The 18,455-nt window shown below is 35.8% G+C and overlaps 1 protein-coding gene across 1 annotated transcript in view; it reads left to right on the top strand.

The window, feature by feature from the left end:
- The window catches only part of SKAP2 (src kinase associated phosphoprotein 2), a 178,461-nt gene that overhangs the window by 116,924 nt on the left and 43,082 nt on the right, over positions 1-18,455 (top strand). Inside the window, exons 7-9 of the mRNA XM_003407064.4 lie at positions 778-902; positions 1,778-1,841; positions 2,168-2,308. Of these exons, the coding sequence (XP_003407112.1) occupies positions 778-902; positions 1,778-1,841; positions 2,168-2,308 (330 nt within the window). The remainder of the gene's footprint in view (positions 1-777; positions 903-1,777; positions 1,842-2,167; positions 2,309-18,455) is intronic.

Below are 18,455 nucleotides of genomic sequence, written 5' to 3'. Positions count from 1 at the left end.
AGAGTATTAAATCCTTCGTTGTATTCTGTCTTTATTTGTCTTTAAGATAATAACCTTACTAGAGCACATCATATTTTCTTTTGATGATTTACCATTTGGGATTCAAATGTACCTTACTCGTTCACCCGTTAGCTAACTGGTTAAGGAACCTCATTTTTTTTTTTTTTTGACAACTAATGTTTCCACACTTGTTTTACCATTCCTCTCCCTCTGAAGTGTTTGATTTCTCCTCACATCTTTTTGTAACTAGTATTTTCATTTTGCTTTGTTTTTTCAATTTAGAGTTAGACTTATATAAATTTAGCAGATTTTCTTTTAGAGTTTTATTTTAGGGTGTGAGTGAGAAGGGGTATTGGTAAATAAAGCTTAGCAAGTTTTCAGCTGACCAGGTTTTCCCACTGCTGTGCCGAATCTGAAAGAGACACTGATTTGTTATGGGCTTGTCTAGGAAGTTTTAAGTTCCAGTGCTTGGATTTTCCCTAGGTAAGAGTGTCATATTTTCACGTTTCTTTCTGAGCAAGACCTCTCCTTCTGGTTCCCTAAATATCTGTTTTTGTTTTTTTTTTTTTATACAATGTCTCAAATACTTCTAACATTTTAAAATTAAAAGCAATATTCAGAGACTTTTTAAAGCATTGTATTGCTAACACAAATATGACCAAAAAAAAAGAACTCTTCCCAAGAATTCACAAAGAAAATCTAAATAAAAAACAATTGACTGAGCATTTGTATTCACTCTAGTAAATGAAATTCTAACTTTGGTTTTATCTTCAATAGACAAACAGCAGAAAGGTGAATTTGCGATAGATGGCTACCACGTCAGAATGAATAACACCCTTAGGAAGGATGGAAAGAAAGATTGCTGTTTTGAAATCTCTGCTCCTGATAAACGTGTCTATCAGGTTGGAGTTTTTATGTTGCCTTGAAATTAAGTTGATAAAATGTTCTGATTTCATTTATAGAGACATTAACATTTTGTTAAAACAATTCTTCCTGACAAGTTAATAGTAATAAAAAATACTGATTTTATACACTGAGCACTCATACAAGAGGAAATACATTTTTAGAATGTTTCAGATTAGTCCATGTGATATCTTTTTGAAAAAGAACCAGTGAATATGTCATTTTATCAATTACTCCAAATGTTGCATGTTATATCTATTTTAATAGAACTGTATGATTTCCTGAAAGAATTACACAGTAGAAAGAGTAAAATTATCAAAAGAAGAATATCAGAGTGTTAATGCGTATTGTATTGCTTAGGGGTGTGGGTGAAAATGAGGCTTAAGCATGGATGGCTTCTGCAGTTCGAGAGCTATCAGCTAGGCATCGATACGGAATGTATGTTTAATAAGTTTTAAATATCTGAGATTGCAGTTGAAAGCCAGTTAATTAAGTTGTCAGGTAGTGTGTTGGAATCTGACAAGAACGTTTTTAAGAAAACTGTACCAAGCAGTCTAAAGAAATTCATGGGTGTCTTCTAATTGTCAAGGGCAAATTTTGTTCATCAGTTCTGTTTTTGACATTGATGAAGAGAAGCAGTTTTTTTTCCTGAACAGCTGCCAGCTGTTCATCAGAGTTTCAAATCCATCATCCTCTGCTTCAGTTACGTAAATTTGTCAAAATTAACTGTACATTATAAGAAGCATCCTTGCAAGAAAAGTACCACTAGACATGAAAAGAATTACTAATGGTCTTAAAGAAATGATAAGAATGCTGCATGCCTTCCATTTCTACTGTAGTGATTTTTGTTGTGTTATTGTTTGTTTGTTACTAGTTTACAGCAGCTTCTCCCAAAGATGCCGAGGAATGGGTACAGCAGCTGAAATTTGTATTACAAGGTAAGAGCGACCAATTAAACAAGTTATGATAGTCTTTAAATTCTGAATAACTGAGTGATTTGGGTTTTCATATACAGAAACATTGACTTCTGTGAGAATGGTCAAGGAAACATTCACTTGAAATTTATAAAAGCATCTCTTATATGTACCAGTTGGCAACTTCTGAAATTCATATTTTAATCAATTTTAAAAATGTCTTAAACTAAGGATTTAACGTAGTAACAATAACATTACTTTGTAGGGCTTCATTAATTTAGAAAATCATATGGTTTTAGAAATCTTTTTTGCATTCTCTTAAAATTTACTCTCTGAAACACATTTTGTAGATATGGAATCTGATATTATTCCTGAAGATGATGACGAAAGAGGAGAATTATATGATGATGTTGATCACCCTCTACCACCAATGAGCAGTCCACAAAAAGGCAGCCAGCCAATCGATGATGAAATTTATGAAGAGCTTCCAGGTATTTATTTTCTGGTGATTAAGAATTTTAGGTTTTTTTTTTTATGTCATATGTCATCAAGTTGGACTTGAGTAGAAAATGTTGAACTATTAAGAACGAGGACAAAGAAAATCTTCAAAACTCTGTTTTACAAAAAGGGTTCTGCTTGAGGTATTTCATGTGAGTGGATGTGCATTTATGAAAAGTGAATGAAATGTTAAAAACGTGGAGATATTACCCTTGTCTCTTGAGACTTTTGGCTCATTAGCATTGTTTATGCTACATAATTTTTTAATTAAAAAATTGACTTGCCTTACAGTTTTTTCCACCAACTCACACATCATTTTTTATTTGTATATCTTGAAACTCCATTAACCAGAAGTTCTCTGCACTCCCCATGTGTCATCAACTTCTGCCTCATGTATTCTGTCTTACTGCAATGTGTTGCATTGTCTTAGAGAAATGCAGAACTATAGACAAAGGCCTTTCGATGCTTGAAGTTTTCTTATCTGAGGTTTTAGCAGCAATCTGAAATCATAAGGTTTTTTATTTAAATTGTCAGGCATGGTGCAGTGCTTACATGCCTCAGTATCTGTGGTATAAAATACAATGAATTATCTCTTAGCCACTTGATTTGTCATTTTAAGTGTCAACCTAAAACATGAAAAGATAGGCACCTGAAATTTAGGGTGTATATGAAATAGGACACTTAGAATATAAAAAGATACAGGAAATTCATGCATTACTTGAAACGAGGCTTTTTCTGGCTATTAAAAAAAATCAGTAGTTTGAGAAGAAAAAGGGATTATAAGCAGTATAAGTGAGATTTACCTAACATATCATGTAGAGAGGTTATTTTTCTCTGAATAGAACAATTTAGTGACATAATACAAACCTTTAAAGTTGATTTCAAAATTACTTAAAATGTTTCAAGTTAATGTACAAATGTCACTTTCAAAGGAGTCAGCAGAGCATTGAAACCGTCAGAAAGTTCCAATTCTGGCTGTACAGTTCCTTGGTCAGTAAGCTTAAAAGTCAATTTCTTCATCTATAAAATGAGGATAACACTGAGGAGTAAATGAGATAATGTACTTAAAGCTCTCAGCACAGTAGTTGAATTATAGCAGGCACTAAATAAATTGTAATGTCATCATCATCGTTTTCATCATTCTATCTAGTAAATTCTTGCAAGGGCTTATATGAAGGTACAGAAATGATTTTCTGACCAAGTAAGAATTAATTGGCAGAAATCCTGGTGGTGTAGTGGTTAAGTGCTACAGCTACTAACCAAAGGTTGGCAGTTCAAATCCACCAGGAGCTCCCTGGAAACTCTATAGGGCAGTTCTACTCTGTCCTGTAGGGTTGCTATGAGTCAGAATAGACTCGATGGCAATGGGGTTAGGTTTTGTTTTTTTTTTTTAAGAATTAGTGATGGTAACACTATTGTGGATTCAAGATATTAAAGAATTACTCAGATTATCTATCTACATGTTGTCTTTTACTATCCTAGAAGAAGATGATTAGTATAGAAGTATAATTTTGTGGGGGAGTGATAATCTGTATGTTTCTATTATTTTTAGTGGAGCTAGCTTGCTTTTTTGATCTTTATTAGCTTTTTCCTTTCTGGTTTATCCTAAGGAAGTGGCATCTGCTATAGCATTGGTTATCCCCAAGTAGGCAAGAATATTCTCTGGCTACTAGTTTTCAGTCACGCCATATCATTATTAATATAATCATTTTGGTCTTTGACATGTTCAGAATAACTTGCGAGAATGTATACTAATGTAAAATAGAAGAGTATAGTGCCTTTAAACGTGATATTACTGTCATACACGTTTCATTCCTTTAAAACTGTGCAATGAGTATTATATTACAATTGTTGAATTTACTATTAATTAAATTCTGTTCCTTCAACTTGACCATCCTCTCCCTGTAACCCCCTCCCCACCACCCAAAAGAAAAAAATTCATCAGGAAAGCTCAAATAATCATAATCATGTCCATAATAAAGACTCAAAGAAGATTCTTGTAACTAGCCTGAAATCTTGAAAATATGAAACCTCTTTTATTTTCTGTCACCACAGATGCTCTTCTTCATCATTTTTTTTTTTTTTTGGCCAGGGGCCAAATAACTGGTTGCTCTTTAAGTAGTCTTCTTCTTGTAGTACTGGGAGAAATTGAAACTGCTCTGGGATTCTTTTGCCCCTGCCTGGGATCCCCAGTTGCTGTACAAAGTGACTGAGCTTGATAGAGCCTGCAACTATGCCCCTGGGAAGGAAGATGTTGTAAGCAGCTGTGGAATGTCTAGTTCTCCTTTCTTCCCCTGTGTAACTGAGAGCCACTTCAACATCTGCACCGTTCAGCAAGTTTTTCGAGTTTGAGCCAGCAGCTAGAGAGAAGATTTTTCTTAGTGAAGGCCCTAAAGTTGTTTCTTCAGAGTTAAAGGTTTTATTTGATTAAATAGCTAAAACTAGAAATGTCACTTTTTTAATTAAAAAAATTATATCTCTTTCAGAATTTCACTTTTGTGAAATATGAATCTTATTTTGGGGGGAGGGGTGAGAAGAGTGGAAAAGTATCAAGCACATTTTACAGACTGTTGGTATTTTTCCAGTTTGTACAAAAAACTGTGTATCGTTGAAGCCTGACTGGCTAAATTCTCAGAATTAATACTACCGTTTCAGTTCAATTTTCTGTCGATTCCATGTAGCTGAAAACTAATCCTCTTAGTTGAAAGATGAGGCATACAAATGTGTTTGAAGAAAAATCTAAGGGTTCAGCATGCTACTTTAAATCACAAAGCTCTTTTTAAACTGAGAAGGTAAAGCTCTTACTCTAATAAGTGTATTTTGTTATTGAAATGTAAAATAAACCTTCAGTGTTTAAATCTCAAGAGAAGAAGAAGAAAATGTTTAAAAAATTGTATTGCAGAATATTCCTTGAAAAATGTTTATAATTCTATGGGAATGTAAATAGTTTCATTGTAATTGTTTTTCAGTTAGAATATTCTAACTTTATTACAGCAGCTTCCCTTTAATTTCTTGTTCATTAATTTTTAACTAACTTCGTAAAAGAATAAGAATAAATTTCTAAGATTTCTTTGCATTTAAGGGATTTGTACATATATAGGGAACCCTGGTGGCGTAGTGGTTATGAGCTATGGTTGCTAAACAAAAGGTTGGCAGTTCAAATTCACCAGCATCTCTTTGGAAACCCTATGAGGCAGTTCTACTCTGTCCGGTGGCGTCACTATGAGTTAGAATTGACTTGACTGGCAGTGGAGGGTTTTTTTTTTTTAACGTATATAGAGAAGAATTGAGAGAGCACCGTTCCTAGAGTGTGTTAAAGGTATTTGGCTTTTTTTCAGTTATCCTAATGCTTTGACATGTTTTTATGTCTTATTACTTATTAGCATAGGCCAGTCAGGTTTGCTAATATTGTAGTATTATTGTAGCATATTTGTATTTGCACAGCTAATATGTTGATGAAAGTGTGAGTCTGTTTCATAACACAGTGAATGAGTTCATTTGGCTTAGGACAGATTTCAGAATTTATTGGTCATTTTTTCATTGGAAATAGAGAGGAACAATGTTTCTGTCTGATTTTGAATCTTGAAGGGGAAAACAATACCTGGAAAATGGCCGCAGAAATCAACCGAGTTTTTCCAGTTATATGTCACTTGATTTTTTTTTTTTTTTCTTTAATGCAGGAAATTGTACAGGGGAAAAAAGGATTTTTCTAGCTGTAGACTGAATAGAATTGGCCAAGTAACAGGAATGGTAACCACCCATTAGGCTATTAAGCCTGTAGCTTTCAGGGGAATTACATTTGAAATGTCTTCTGGCAAATGGACTAAGGGAAGCAACATAAAACAGGAAGACAAATTTCTAATTCCATTAACCTAATTTTTTAAGTGTGAATCCATTTTTATTTTTTGTATTGTAATGACAGGTTGAACTATGCTGAGCTAGAAAAGGATGTTTTTATACTTTGGTCATTCAATTACATTTTAAACTTTTCCAGACTGACTATCTGCCTTTAAAATGAAATATAAAGTAAAATGGAGGTATATAATGTTTTCAATGGAAATATTATACATACATAAAAAGAACAATTTTTAAGTATTTAAATTTGAAGTAGTCTCCAGCAAGTGGATACTGATAACTTAATCATTAACTGAGTAAAACCCAAAAAATACATTTTAGCTTTATTTTTCCCAATAGTCATATCATTGTTGTTGTTAGGTGCCATTGAGGCGGTTCTGACTCATCATGACTTTATATACAACAGAAGGGAACTGTCTGATCCTGTGCCATCCTCGCAATCATTGCTATGTTTGAGCCCATTGTTACAGCCACTGTGTCAATCCATCTTATTAAGGGTCACCGTCTTATTGGATGACCCTTTACTTTGTCAAGCATGATGTCCTTCTCCAGGGACTGACTGGTCCCTCCTGATAACATGTCCAAGGTACCTGAGACAAAGTCTCACCATCCTCGCTTCTAAGGAGCATTCTGGCTGTACTTCTTTCAACACACTTGTTTGTTCTTCTGACAGTTCATGGTATATTCAGTATTCTTTGCCAGCACCGTAATCCAAAGGCATTACCATTCTTCATCAGTCTTCTTTATGCATTGTCTAGCTTTCCTATACGTATGAGGCGACTGAAAATATCATGGCTTGGGTCAGGCACACCTTAGTCCTCAAAGTGACATCTTTGATTTTTAACACTTTAAAGAGTCTTTTGCAGAAGATTTGCCCAGTGCGATATGTTGTTTGATCTCTTGACCACTGCTTCCATAGGCATTGATTGTGGATCCAAGTAAAATGAAATCCTTGATAACTACAATCTTTTCTCTATTTATCATGATGTTGCTTATTGGTCCAGTTGTCAGGATTTTTATTTTCTTTATGTTGAGGTATAATTCATACTGAAGGCTGTAGCCTTTGATCTTCATCAGTAAGTGCTTTAAGTTGTCTTCACTTTCAGCAAGCAAGGTTGTGTCATTTGCATATCACAGGTTGTAAACGAGCCTTCCTCCAGTCCTGATGTCCTGTTCTTCATATAATCAGGCTTCTCAGATTATTTGCTCAGCATGCAGATTGAATAAGTAAGGATATGACTCTGGCACACATGTTTTCTGATTTTAAACCATGCGGTATCCCCTTGTTTTTTTTTTTTACGATTGCCTCTTAGTCTATGTACAGGTACCGCGCAAGCACAGTTAATTGTTCTGGAATTCCTGTTCTTCACAATGTTATCCATAATTTGTTATGATATACACAGTCGAATGCCTTTATGTAGTCAATAAAACATAGGTAAACATCTTTCTGGTGTTTTCTGCTTTCAGCCAAGAGCCATCTGGCATCAGTAATGGTCTCCCTCGTTCCACATCCTCTTCTGAATCTGGCTTGAATATCTGGCAATTCTCTGTCAGTGTACTGCTGCAACTATTTTTTGAATTATCTTCAGTAAAATTTTACTTGCATGTTATATTAATGATATTGTTCGATAATTTCCTCATTCTGTTGAATCACCTGCCTTTGGAATGGAAGCAAATATTGATCTCTTCCAGTCAGTTGACTAGATAGCTGTCTTCCAAATTTCTTGGCATAGGCCAGTGAGTGCTTCCAGTGTTGCATCCATTTGTTGAAACATCCCAATTGGAATTCTGTCAATTCCTGGAGCTTTATTTTTTGTCAGTGCCTTCACTGCGGCTTGGACGTCTTCCTTCAGTACTATCAGTTCGTGTTCATATGCTTCTTCCTAAAATGGTTGAATGTTGACCAATTCTTTCTGGTACAGTGACTCTATATTCCTTCCATCTTCTTTTGATAACTTTCTGAGTCATTCAATATTTTGTCCATAGAATCCTTCAATATTGCAACTCAAGGCTTGAATTTTTCCTTCAGTTCTTTCAGCTTGAGAAATGCTGAGTGTGTTCTTCCCTTTTGGTTTTCTAACTCCGGGTCTTTGCACATTTCATTATAGTACCTTACTTTGTCTTATCAAGCTACCCTTTGAAATCTTCTGTTCAACTCTTTTATGTGATCATTTCTTCTTTTCATTTTAGCTGTTCTAGAGAGCAAAATTTCAAATCCTTTTCTGACATCCGTTTTGGTCCTTTCTTTTTTACCTGTCTTTTTAGTGACCTTTGCTTTCTTCATGAATGATGTCCTTGATGTCATCCCACAACTCATCTGGTTTTCAATCGTTAGTGTTCAATGGATCAATCTGTTCTTGAGATGGTCTCTAAATTAAGGAGGGAGATAGTCAAGATTATACTTTGGCTCTTATGGACTTGTTTGAATTTTCTTCAGCTTCAAGTTGAACTTGCATATGAGCAATCGATGGTCTGTTCTGCATCCAGCCCCTGGCCTTGTCCTGACTGATGATATTAAGCTTCTCCATCATCACTTTCCACAGATGTAGTTGATTGATTCTTGAGTGTTATATCTAGCTATGTCCGTGTGTATAGTTGTCATTTATGTTGTTGCAAAAAGTTATTTGCTGTAAATAAGTCATTGTTCTTGCAAAATTCTGTCATGTGATCTCTGGTATCATTTCTGTCACCGTGGCCATATTTTCTAACTACTGATCTTTCCTCTTTTTTCTAACTTTTATTTTCCATTCACCAGTAATTATGAATGCATCTTGATTGCATGCTCCATTAATTTCAGACTGCAGAAGTTGGTAAAAATCTCCAATTTCTTCATCTTTGGCATTAGTGGTTCATGCATAAATTTGAATAATAGTCATATTAACTGGCTTTTCTTGTAGGGGTATAGATATTATCCTGTCTCTGACAGTGTTGTACTTCAGGATAGATCTTGAAATATTCTTTCTGACAATAAATGCGATGCCATTCCTCTTCAATTTGTCATTTCCTGGCACAGTAGACCATATGATTGTCCGATTCAGAATGGGTAATACCAGTCTGTTTTAGCTCATTAATGCCTAGGATATCAACCTTTATGCGTTCCATTTCATTTTTGACAACTTCCAGTTTTCCTTGATTCACGGTTCGTACATTCCACATCCTGATTATTAATGAATGTTTGCAGCTGTTTCTTGTTTTGTGCCACATCAGCAAATGAAGGTCCTGAAAACTTTACTCCATCCACATCATTAAGGTTGATTTTATTTTGAGGAGGCAGCTCTTCCCCAGTTGTATTTTGAGTGCCTTCCAAACTCAGGGGCTCATCTTCCAGTACTATACCAGACAGTGTTCCACTGCTGTTCATAAGATTTTCACTGACCAGTTTTTTTAGAAGGAGATCGCCAGATCTTTTTTCCTAGTCTGTCTTAGTCTGAAAGCTTCGCTGAAACCTGTCCACCGTGGGAGACCATGTTGGCACTTGAAACACCAGTGGCATAGATTCCAGCATCACAGCAACACGCAAGCCACCATACTACGACAGACAGACAGACGAGTGGTGGAGTCATATCATTGCCAAGTCATTATTAAGGTTATAGGGGGTCCTGGAGTCTCTGATATTAACATCATTATAAGTAAATGGTAGGTCCTGCTTTAACCAAAGAAATTTTCTTATTCCATCTCTGGGATGCAATGAAAAGATGCCTGTTGATTTTCATAGTCTAAGCAACCTGCTAACATTAAAAAAAAAGAAGGGAAGCATTTTCTCTATTTTCACGGAGTACTCTCCGCAAAGGAAGAGTCTTTTTTTGACGTTGGAAAGGTGTCTTTGTGTATGAATGTTTGACTTATAATATTCTGCTGCAATTCTTTTGAGGCTGAAGGGAAGGACCTGTAGGTAAGTGATTGGGTCTTCTCTGAAGACAGTCATGGGCATCCTGGGAGAATTCAGGGCTGTGCAAGAAACTGAAATTTGACAGGTGGCTTTAGAAGGAGAAATCCTTTGTGGAACGTCTCTCCCTTCTTGGGCCTGAACTTTGAGGAGATTAATGGCCTATAGATGGCAAGAAGAATTGTCTCTGCCCTGGATAGGGAGTCACTTAGGCATCCCTATGAGGGCATCAGTGGAGACACGCTGACCTGAACGTACTTCACAACAAGCCACTTCAGGTGGTTGTATATTATTCTCTGTTCATTTCCCTGTTATTATTGCTAAGTCTTACTTTTTAAATCTTCATTTACAAATAATAGATGCTCACTGGAAAAACCTTAAATATTGCTGATGTGCGTAAAAGTGTGGAAGCCCTTATCCCCCACCCTAAGTAAGCATTGTTAATGATTTAATGTAAATCTTTCTCATCTTTTTTGTCCATTTACAAATGTACAATACATATAAAATTTTTGAAACAGAAATGAGATTCTTCATTTCGTTCACCATATTTTTACACAGATAACATGCACCTTCTGTATTTGTTTGCCAACTGCACCCTCCCTCCCCCATGAGGTATTTTTGTAAGTGCCACTGTGCCAATTTTGTTTTTTTAACTTTTATTGAGCTTCAAGTGAACGTTTACAAATCAAGTCAGACTGTCACATAAAAGTTTATATACACCTTACTCCATACTCCCACTTGCTCTCCCCCTAATGAGTCAGCCCTTCCAGTCTCTCCTTTTGTGACAATTTTGCCAGCTTCCAACTCTCTCTATCCTCCCATCCCCCCTCCAGACAGGAGATGCCAACACAGTCTCAAGTGTCCACCTGATACAAATAGCTCACTCTTCATCAGCATCTCTCTCCTACCCACTGTCCAGTCCCTTCCATGTCTGATGAGTTGTCTTCGGGAATGGCTCCTGTCCTGTGCCAACAGAAGGTTTGGGGACCATGACCGCCAGGATTCCTCTAGTCTCAGTCAGACCATTAAGTATGGTCTTTTTATGAGAATTTGGGGTGTGCATCCCACTGATCTCCTGTTCCCTCAGGGGTTCTCTGTTGTGCTCCCTGTCAGGGCAGTCATTGGTTGTGGCCGGGCACCAACTAGTTCTTCTTGTCTCAGGATGATGTAAGTCTCTGGTTCACGTGGCTCTTTTCTGTCTCTTGGGCTCATAGTTATTGTGTGACCTTGGTGTTCTTCTTTCTCCTTTGCTCCAGGTGGGTTGAGACCAATTGATGCTTCATAGATGGCCGCTTGTTAGCATTTAAGACCCCAGATGCCACATTTAAAAGTGGGACGCAGAATGTTTTCATAATAGAATTATTTTATGCCAATTATTTTTATGTGTTGCCGTAAAAAAAAAAAAATTAGCATAGCACGATTACAAAAATATCTCATGGGGAGAAGGGTGCAATTGGCAAACAAATGTAGAAAATATGTGTTATTTGCATAAAAATATGGTACTTCTGTCTTTTATTTTCTTCCTACTTCATTGTTACTTTCATTCTTATTTATTTTCTTCCTCCCTTCATCCCTTTCTCTCATTCCCATCCTTTATTTTCTTCCTTGCTTTTATTTTCTCATTCCCTAAGTATTTTTGAGCACCTGTTGTGTGCTAGGAATCTCTGTCCTTATTACACAGCCCTCAAAAGCGTGAAGTTTCCTCTGTCCTTTCTGACCCAAGCCTTGACTTACAGCTGCACCCATGAGTCTCCATTTATTTACACCTTACATCTATGTAGTATGCTTATGCTTCAGAAATTTGATGGTCCTGCCTTTCTGACATACGAATCTTGTCTTTCAGCAGGTAGTGTCAAACAAACTTTGTACCTTGTACCTTTCTATCTTGACTCAAACCATCCTCTACCTCCCTTCTTACTCTCCATCTGTCACTTATCTGCTGGCCCCAACCCTTGCCTCGTACACACTGAATACCTTTCTCGGTGCCTTTGACTATTAGATTGTTGAGGTTGAGATCTTTGGAGGCAAATAGACATTGCTCTGAATTCCAGTTTTGCCTGTTACTAGCTCTATTTCTTAGCCATTCTAAGTCTTACTTACTCTTCTATAAAATAGGTATGTTAACAGTACCTATTCATAAAAATTAGAGTCATGATGAGAAAAAAACAGGTAGAAATGAAGCAAGAACAAGTGGGTCTGAAAAAAAAAAAACCCAATAGAAATATTACAATTAAATGTAGTGATTGAAATAAAAATTTCAATACATGAGATAAACTTGAGACTCAGTAAGAGAGAGAATAACTGAATTAGAAGTTACAAGTAAGGAGTTCACCCTGAACTCAGAACATAGAGGCAAAGATAAATATGAAAGAAGCTTCAACATAGCTGTTTCAGAAAACAAAGAAGAAAGGCATGAAAGAGAAGCAATAATAGAAGAGGTTGTAGCTGGAAATTTGCCAGAGTTAAAGAAAAATATGATAAAAATAAATATAAAAAATAAATGTGTACTGAAATATATCATAGTAAAACTGCAGAACATCAGTTCTCAGAAGAAAAATGGTAAAAGGTTTTAAAGAAGACAGACAGATTACCCACAAAGACTGACAGCAAATATCTCAGCAGCAGTCAATTCCTAGGTATGAAGAGATAATAGCAACAGAGTCCTGTCAGAAAACCTGTTAACATAGAATTTTATACTCTTAGAAGCTTAGATTATTGACATTACTCAGGAATGAAGGAAAAAAATAAGGATTCTCAGACAGAGAATGTCTGATAATATGTACTTTAGCCAGAAGAAAAATGAACACAGAGGAAAGGTGGATGATGCAAGAAATAATAATGAACATAAAAATAGGTAAAATATCTCAATAACTGTAACTATTGATTACTGGACTTTTTGAATAATCTTTTAATTTAAAAAAAGAGGTAAAACTATGTTTGTTGTTATTGTGTGCTGTTGAATCAATTCTGAATCATAGTGACCCTACAGGACAGAGTAGAGCTGCTGCATAGGGTTTCCTAGGCTGTAATCTTTATGGAAGCAGATTGCCACATCTTTCTTCCACAGAGCAGCTGGTGGCTTTGAACCACTAAACTATGTTTAGCTAACAATTATAAAATTAGCTGAGGCAAGATGGAGATGGGGGGTAATGAAAGTATGCTTAATTGCCCTATTTAGGAGAAGAGAAATACTGAGTAACTTTAATCTCATTAGGAAAAGCATAATTATGCATGTTAAAATGTCAGAGTGACTACTAAGTAAATAGAAATAGAATCTAGCATTTCCCGGACTAGCAGAGGGTACTAAAGGTGATGACAGAAAAATTTTAAATCCAAAAGAAGGCAGGAAGGGATACAAAAGGAGCAAAAAGAAAATATGGTAAAAATAAGCCCAAATATAAAAGTGTTTATAATAAACGCAACTTGATTAAATCCATCAATTAAAGGACAGAATTTATCATGCTGGATATTTTAATAAATCTAGCAATATTCTTCTTCGAGGAGATACACCTGAAAGAAAACCACATAGAAAGATTCAGAATAAGGTAAGGGAATGGAAATAGATATACCAGGCAGTTCTACTCCCAAAAAGCTACTGTTGCAGTTAACATTACACAATACAGAATTTAAGGCAAAAAGCAGTAATAGGAGTACAAAATGATACTACTTAATAATGAGAAAAAGGAGATAAGGCTTACATGCATCTAACTTTACATAACTTTGCAATATATAAAGCTTAAACTTGTAAGGCAAATTTGATAAATCCTCAGTCACAGTGAGAGATATTAATACACCACTTTTAGAAACTGGTAGACCAAATAGGCAAAAAATTACTAAGGATATGGAGGATTTGAATCACAAAATTAATAAGCTTGATCTAAGATATAGAAAAATACATAGTCCAGCATTGCAAATGGTGGAGAATGTCTGTTCTTTTCAGTACACATAGAGTATTCATGGAAATTGACCACATACAACTTCATAATGGAAGTTTCAACAAATTTCAGTGAACCTGTATTATAGAGACTATGTTCTTTAACTACAATGAAATTTAGTTAGAAACCAACACTAAAATGATAGTTAAAAAATACCCATGTATTTGAAGTCTGAAAAATACACGCCTCAATAACTGATGAGTTAAAAAGGGAAGTCACAGTGGAAATTACAAAATATATAGCCCTGAAAGACAATGAGAATAGCACATATAAAACCTTGTATATTTAGAGGGATATAGTGATAAATAAGACAGTCAAGAGAATTCATCCCTAAAGAACTAGAGATGATAGAGCAATCTGAAAAAGACTGTAAAATAAGTGTGTTTAAAATAACTAGAGACAAAAGAAGGAATGAGAACTTTAACAAAGAGTGGACCCTATGAAAAAAGATCGTATTTTTTTTCCAAAGGATCCTAATAGAATCACTAGAATTTATTGATGGTTTGGATCATTTAGCCACCAGATTCTAAATTTTTGGACTCACGTATTTGTATTTACATTGCTTAGAAAACCAATAGAATACATATTAAAAATTCTGAACCAGAAGGTGAGCAAATGCCAACCACTCTATTCAGACTAAATGCTAACATTTATAATGCAGAAAAGTTATAATAATGGGGATTGGCTATTAAGATTTTTTTGTGAACCTTAGGTGAAGAATCCTAAAACTGTTCCAGGACATTCGGTACTCACATTGTAGTTTTGATATCTATACATAACCGAGTGCTTTATCATTTAGCACCAAGAAATCTCAACGATTAGTCAGCCACCTTCATATCAGACTTTTTAACCGAAGTCTGCATTCTGCAGATATAACTTGCCTCCCATGTAGAATATAAACAGATCACAGCATGATTTTCTTCTCAATTTCTTCATACCTCCAGAAGACAGAATGTGATAAAGTTTGCAATAACTTCACAATACTTAGGTTTCAGGAAAACAAATACACACAAGCAAACATGTACATGCACCTACTCAGACACATGCATATAGATATGGGTGTGCCTGTGTAGGTATATGTATATGTATGTATGTGTATATATATATAATAGAGACTGTAGCAGAACAGTATCAAGCTTCACTATTTTTGCAGATTGGTCAGCTGGGAATATCAACTTCCTAACAGCACTCAGTTGCTTACTTTAAAGCAATGATTAATAAGAAGGGACAAATTCAATAAAATGTCAGTGATAAATAGAAGTACCCTTCACTATCAGGCCTCAGCAAGTTTTGTAGTTGAGTACTGCAAAGCCATCAACAAAGTTGGAAAAGATCCAATCTAACTTTATCAGTTAAGCTTAAGCGAAATTTTATCTTGATTTTATTTTAAATAAAACATCCTTTCATAGAGTTATTCTTTATTTGAACATCACTAGAATTCTTACAAAGAAATAATAACTCGCTATGAGTCCAAATCGACTCATGGGCAACGGGTTTGGTTTTTTTTGTTACCTACATATCCATTAACCCTTTTGTAGAGGAAATGCTGAGTGCAAAGGCCCTGAGGCAGGACTGCTGTGGTGTTTAGGAACCAGAAAGGAGGAGCATAGGTAGCTAGGCAGAGAGAAGTTAAAATGGGATTGGAAAGCCAAATCAAGCAGGGCCTTTGTAGGGCAGGGTTGATTTTTAGTGCAGCCCTGTGTGTGTAAACGGCACTTAAAAAATATGTGCCGAGTCACTGATGTAAGGCTGACGTGTATAATTATATGAGGTTGCCCACATACATCATATTGCTCTTTAATGACCCTATGTGATAGAAAATTTGGATTTAAACAGCTCTTTTTTTTATTTTTTTATACTCTTTCCCTGGGCAACTTTATACCTCTAACTATCACTACACGTAGATGCACATGGTTAGAGCAAAACCAATCATCTTCACTGGCTAGTTAGTTCATCAAAAGCACTTAAAATACGTGGTGATAATTATAACAACAGTGGTTAACACTAAGTTCTTAGTATGTGCCAGGTACTTCCCTAAGTACTTTAAGTACATTATATCTCATTTAATAAGCATAAGTATTTTATGATTTAGGTACTATTACTGTCTCTGTTTTACAGGTAAGGAAACTAAGGCACAGAAACATTCAATAACTTGTCCAGAGTCAGAAGCTAGGGAGTGGCAGAGTTGGAACTTGAACCTTGGTATCCTGACTCTGGAAGTCAAGCTCTTAAATAGTAACTATGTCGTCTCTCAGTAGAAGTATGCTAAGAATCACTTTGACCTTAGTTATCATGTAAGCATTTACTGACACATATGAAAAAGATTAAAAACAAGACAAGACAAACAAACAAAAAAGACATCAGAAAGGATGATGGACCAAACAAATCTCGTCTTTATATCTGACCTCTCTTCTGAGCTCAGGTCTCATGTTTCAAATAACCATTGGCCATCGTCATATCTAAGATCATATCTAAGACCAAACTAAATTCTAAGGTCAAATTCATTCTCTTTCTTCCTAATACTGCTCTTCCTCCTTTGTTTTCTATTTCTGTTAACAGCATCAGTAGTCCTTCAAGTTAAAAAACAAACAAACCAACCAAAACTCAAAGTCATCCTTGACTCCTTCCCTTATCCCATTCCCCAATCCAACCAGTGGCCAATTTCTACTGATTCTGCCTCTCTAACATCATTTATCCCCAGCTCTGCATGCATGGTTTAATGATTTCATACCTGAATCATTATAAGAGCTCCGAAGTGCTTTCCCCACTTCTTACGTGTATCTCTCTCTCTCACCAAAACAACCTGATAATTTTTTGTACACACTGCCAACAAACTGATCTTCCTTAAACATAGCATGATCAAACTAGTCCCTTGGTCAGTAGCCTTTATGGGTCTCCACTGCCTAGTAAACCAATTTGAAACTCACTGGCCAGGCACTGAGACTTGGATCTACTTTTCCAATTCCATTCCTGCAGCTCAGACCTCTCATGCTCCAGCCAGATGGGACTCTTCACCAGTCCTTATTCTTGGCCCGTGCTTTATCTCAGGACCTTCGTCACCCACAAAGCTCTGGGTGCTTAGAACCGAGTCAGTGTGGTGGGTCAATGCGTGAAAAAATGACAAAAATTCAGTCACATATAGATAAAACTTGTGGTATAGTTGGTTTTTCATTTTTCCATTCACACATTTCATGATCAACTCTGTAATATTTTCTGATATCTCACAATCCACAAGGTGCAGGGTAAATGCTAAGATAATGATAAATAGTCCCTGTCCTCACATATGCTATAATCTGATCATAGACAGATATATGACTATATATATTTATATATAGTCTTATTTTCTTTATTCACATCCTATTCACAACCTTCCTTATTACTCTGTCGGAAACCATGAAAATACCTTGTTGATTCCGTGTATTTATTACAGCATTTTATAGTACAAGTATAGAATGGTATAACACTGAACACCATGTCGTATTGTACTAAATACAGTAGTACTAAATATGGTATAGATAAATCCTCCAGCATTCTGAGCTTAATACTTATATTCAGAATATGTTATCTGATGCTATGAGACAAAATATATAAAAGAATGCAAAGCCTCGTTTATAAACCATTAATAATTTGTCATTTAGTGGGAGAAAATATCTTCAAGAAAAACAATTTTTAAGTCATATGTCTCCGCTGCTCCAAAATGCTGACTGGCTCCCCATGTCCCATAGGATAAAGTCCACACTCCTTACTGTGGCGTTCAAAGGCCTTCCGCAACCTGGCTGAAATATCACATTCTATCCCAGTCCCTATTACACTGCAGCAACTCTCCAACTTCGACAAACTGACTCACTCTTCATTCTCCCCCAGATGTCTGTGCTTTTCCAACTTCACGTTTTTCTTCAGACGCTTCCATCTGTATGGAATGCTCTCTTCTCTGTTCAGTTCCTAACTATATCCTTCCCTCCTTCCACGCCCAGATCAGATCCCATCTCCCTAGAAAAGCCTTCCCAGCGCATTCCAGCACGAAGTGACCCCTGCTTCTCTGGACTTCTATAGTGCCGTTCATTAGAAAATTAATCACACAGAACTTCATGACTTTTTTTGTACATTGTTATTAACTGTTCTATAAATCTTATTATTTTACTTTTCACGTGATTATTCAGCAGACAAGCAAACACATGGATCTTTATCCAGTCAAAATCCTTATCTTTATTATATTTACAAGCTCCTCGAGGGCAGGGTTCAAACCTTATGCTTCTTGGCATCTCCCAGAGTGCTCAGACAAGAGCCTTCTTCATAGGAACTCAACAGCTGTTACCTGAATAATGGAAAGTCTTTAGTTTGAGGGGTCCATTAGTTAAATTAACAGAAACTCTTTCTACCTATAGGATGATTCTTTTCCTAGTATCACAAATTACTACAGAATCCTGAAAGAATGATTGCTAAACAATACACTACCAGTGGTAT

The sequence above is a fragment of the Loxodonta africana genome, chromosome 8, assembly GCF_030014295.1.
Source record: "Loxodonta africana isolate mLoxAfr1 chromosome 8, mLoxAfr1.hap2, whole genome shotgun sequence".
NCBI classification, from domain to species: domain Eukaryota; kingdom Metazoa; phylum Chordata; class Mammalia; order Proboscidea; family Elephantidae; genus Loxodonta; species Loxodonta africana.
The sequence above is the reverse complement of the archived record's forward strand: the minus strand, read 5'-3'. Positions and strand labels throughout refer to the sequence as shown.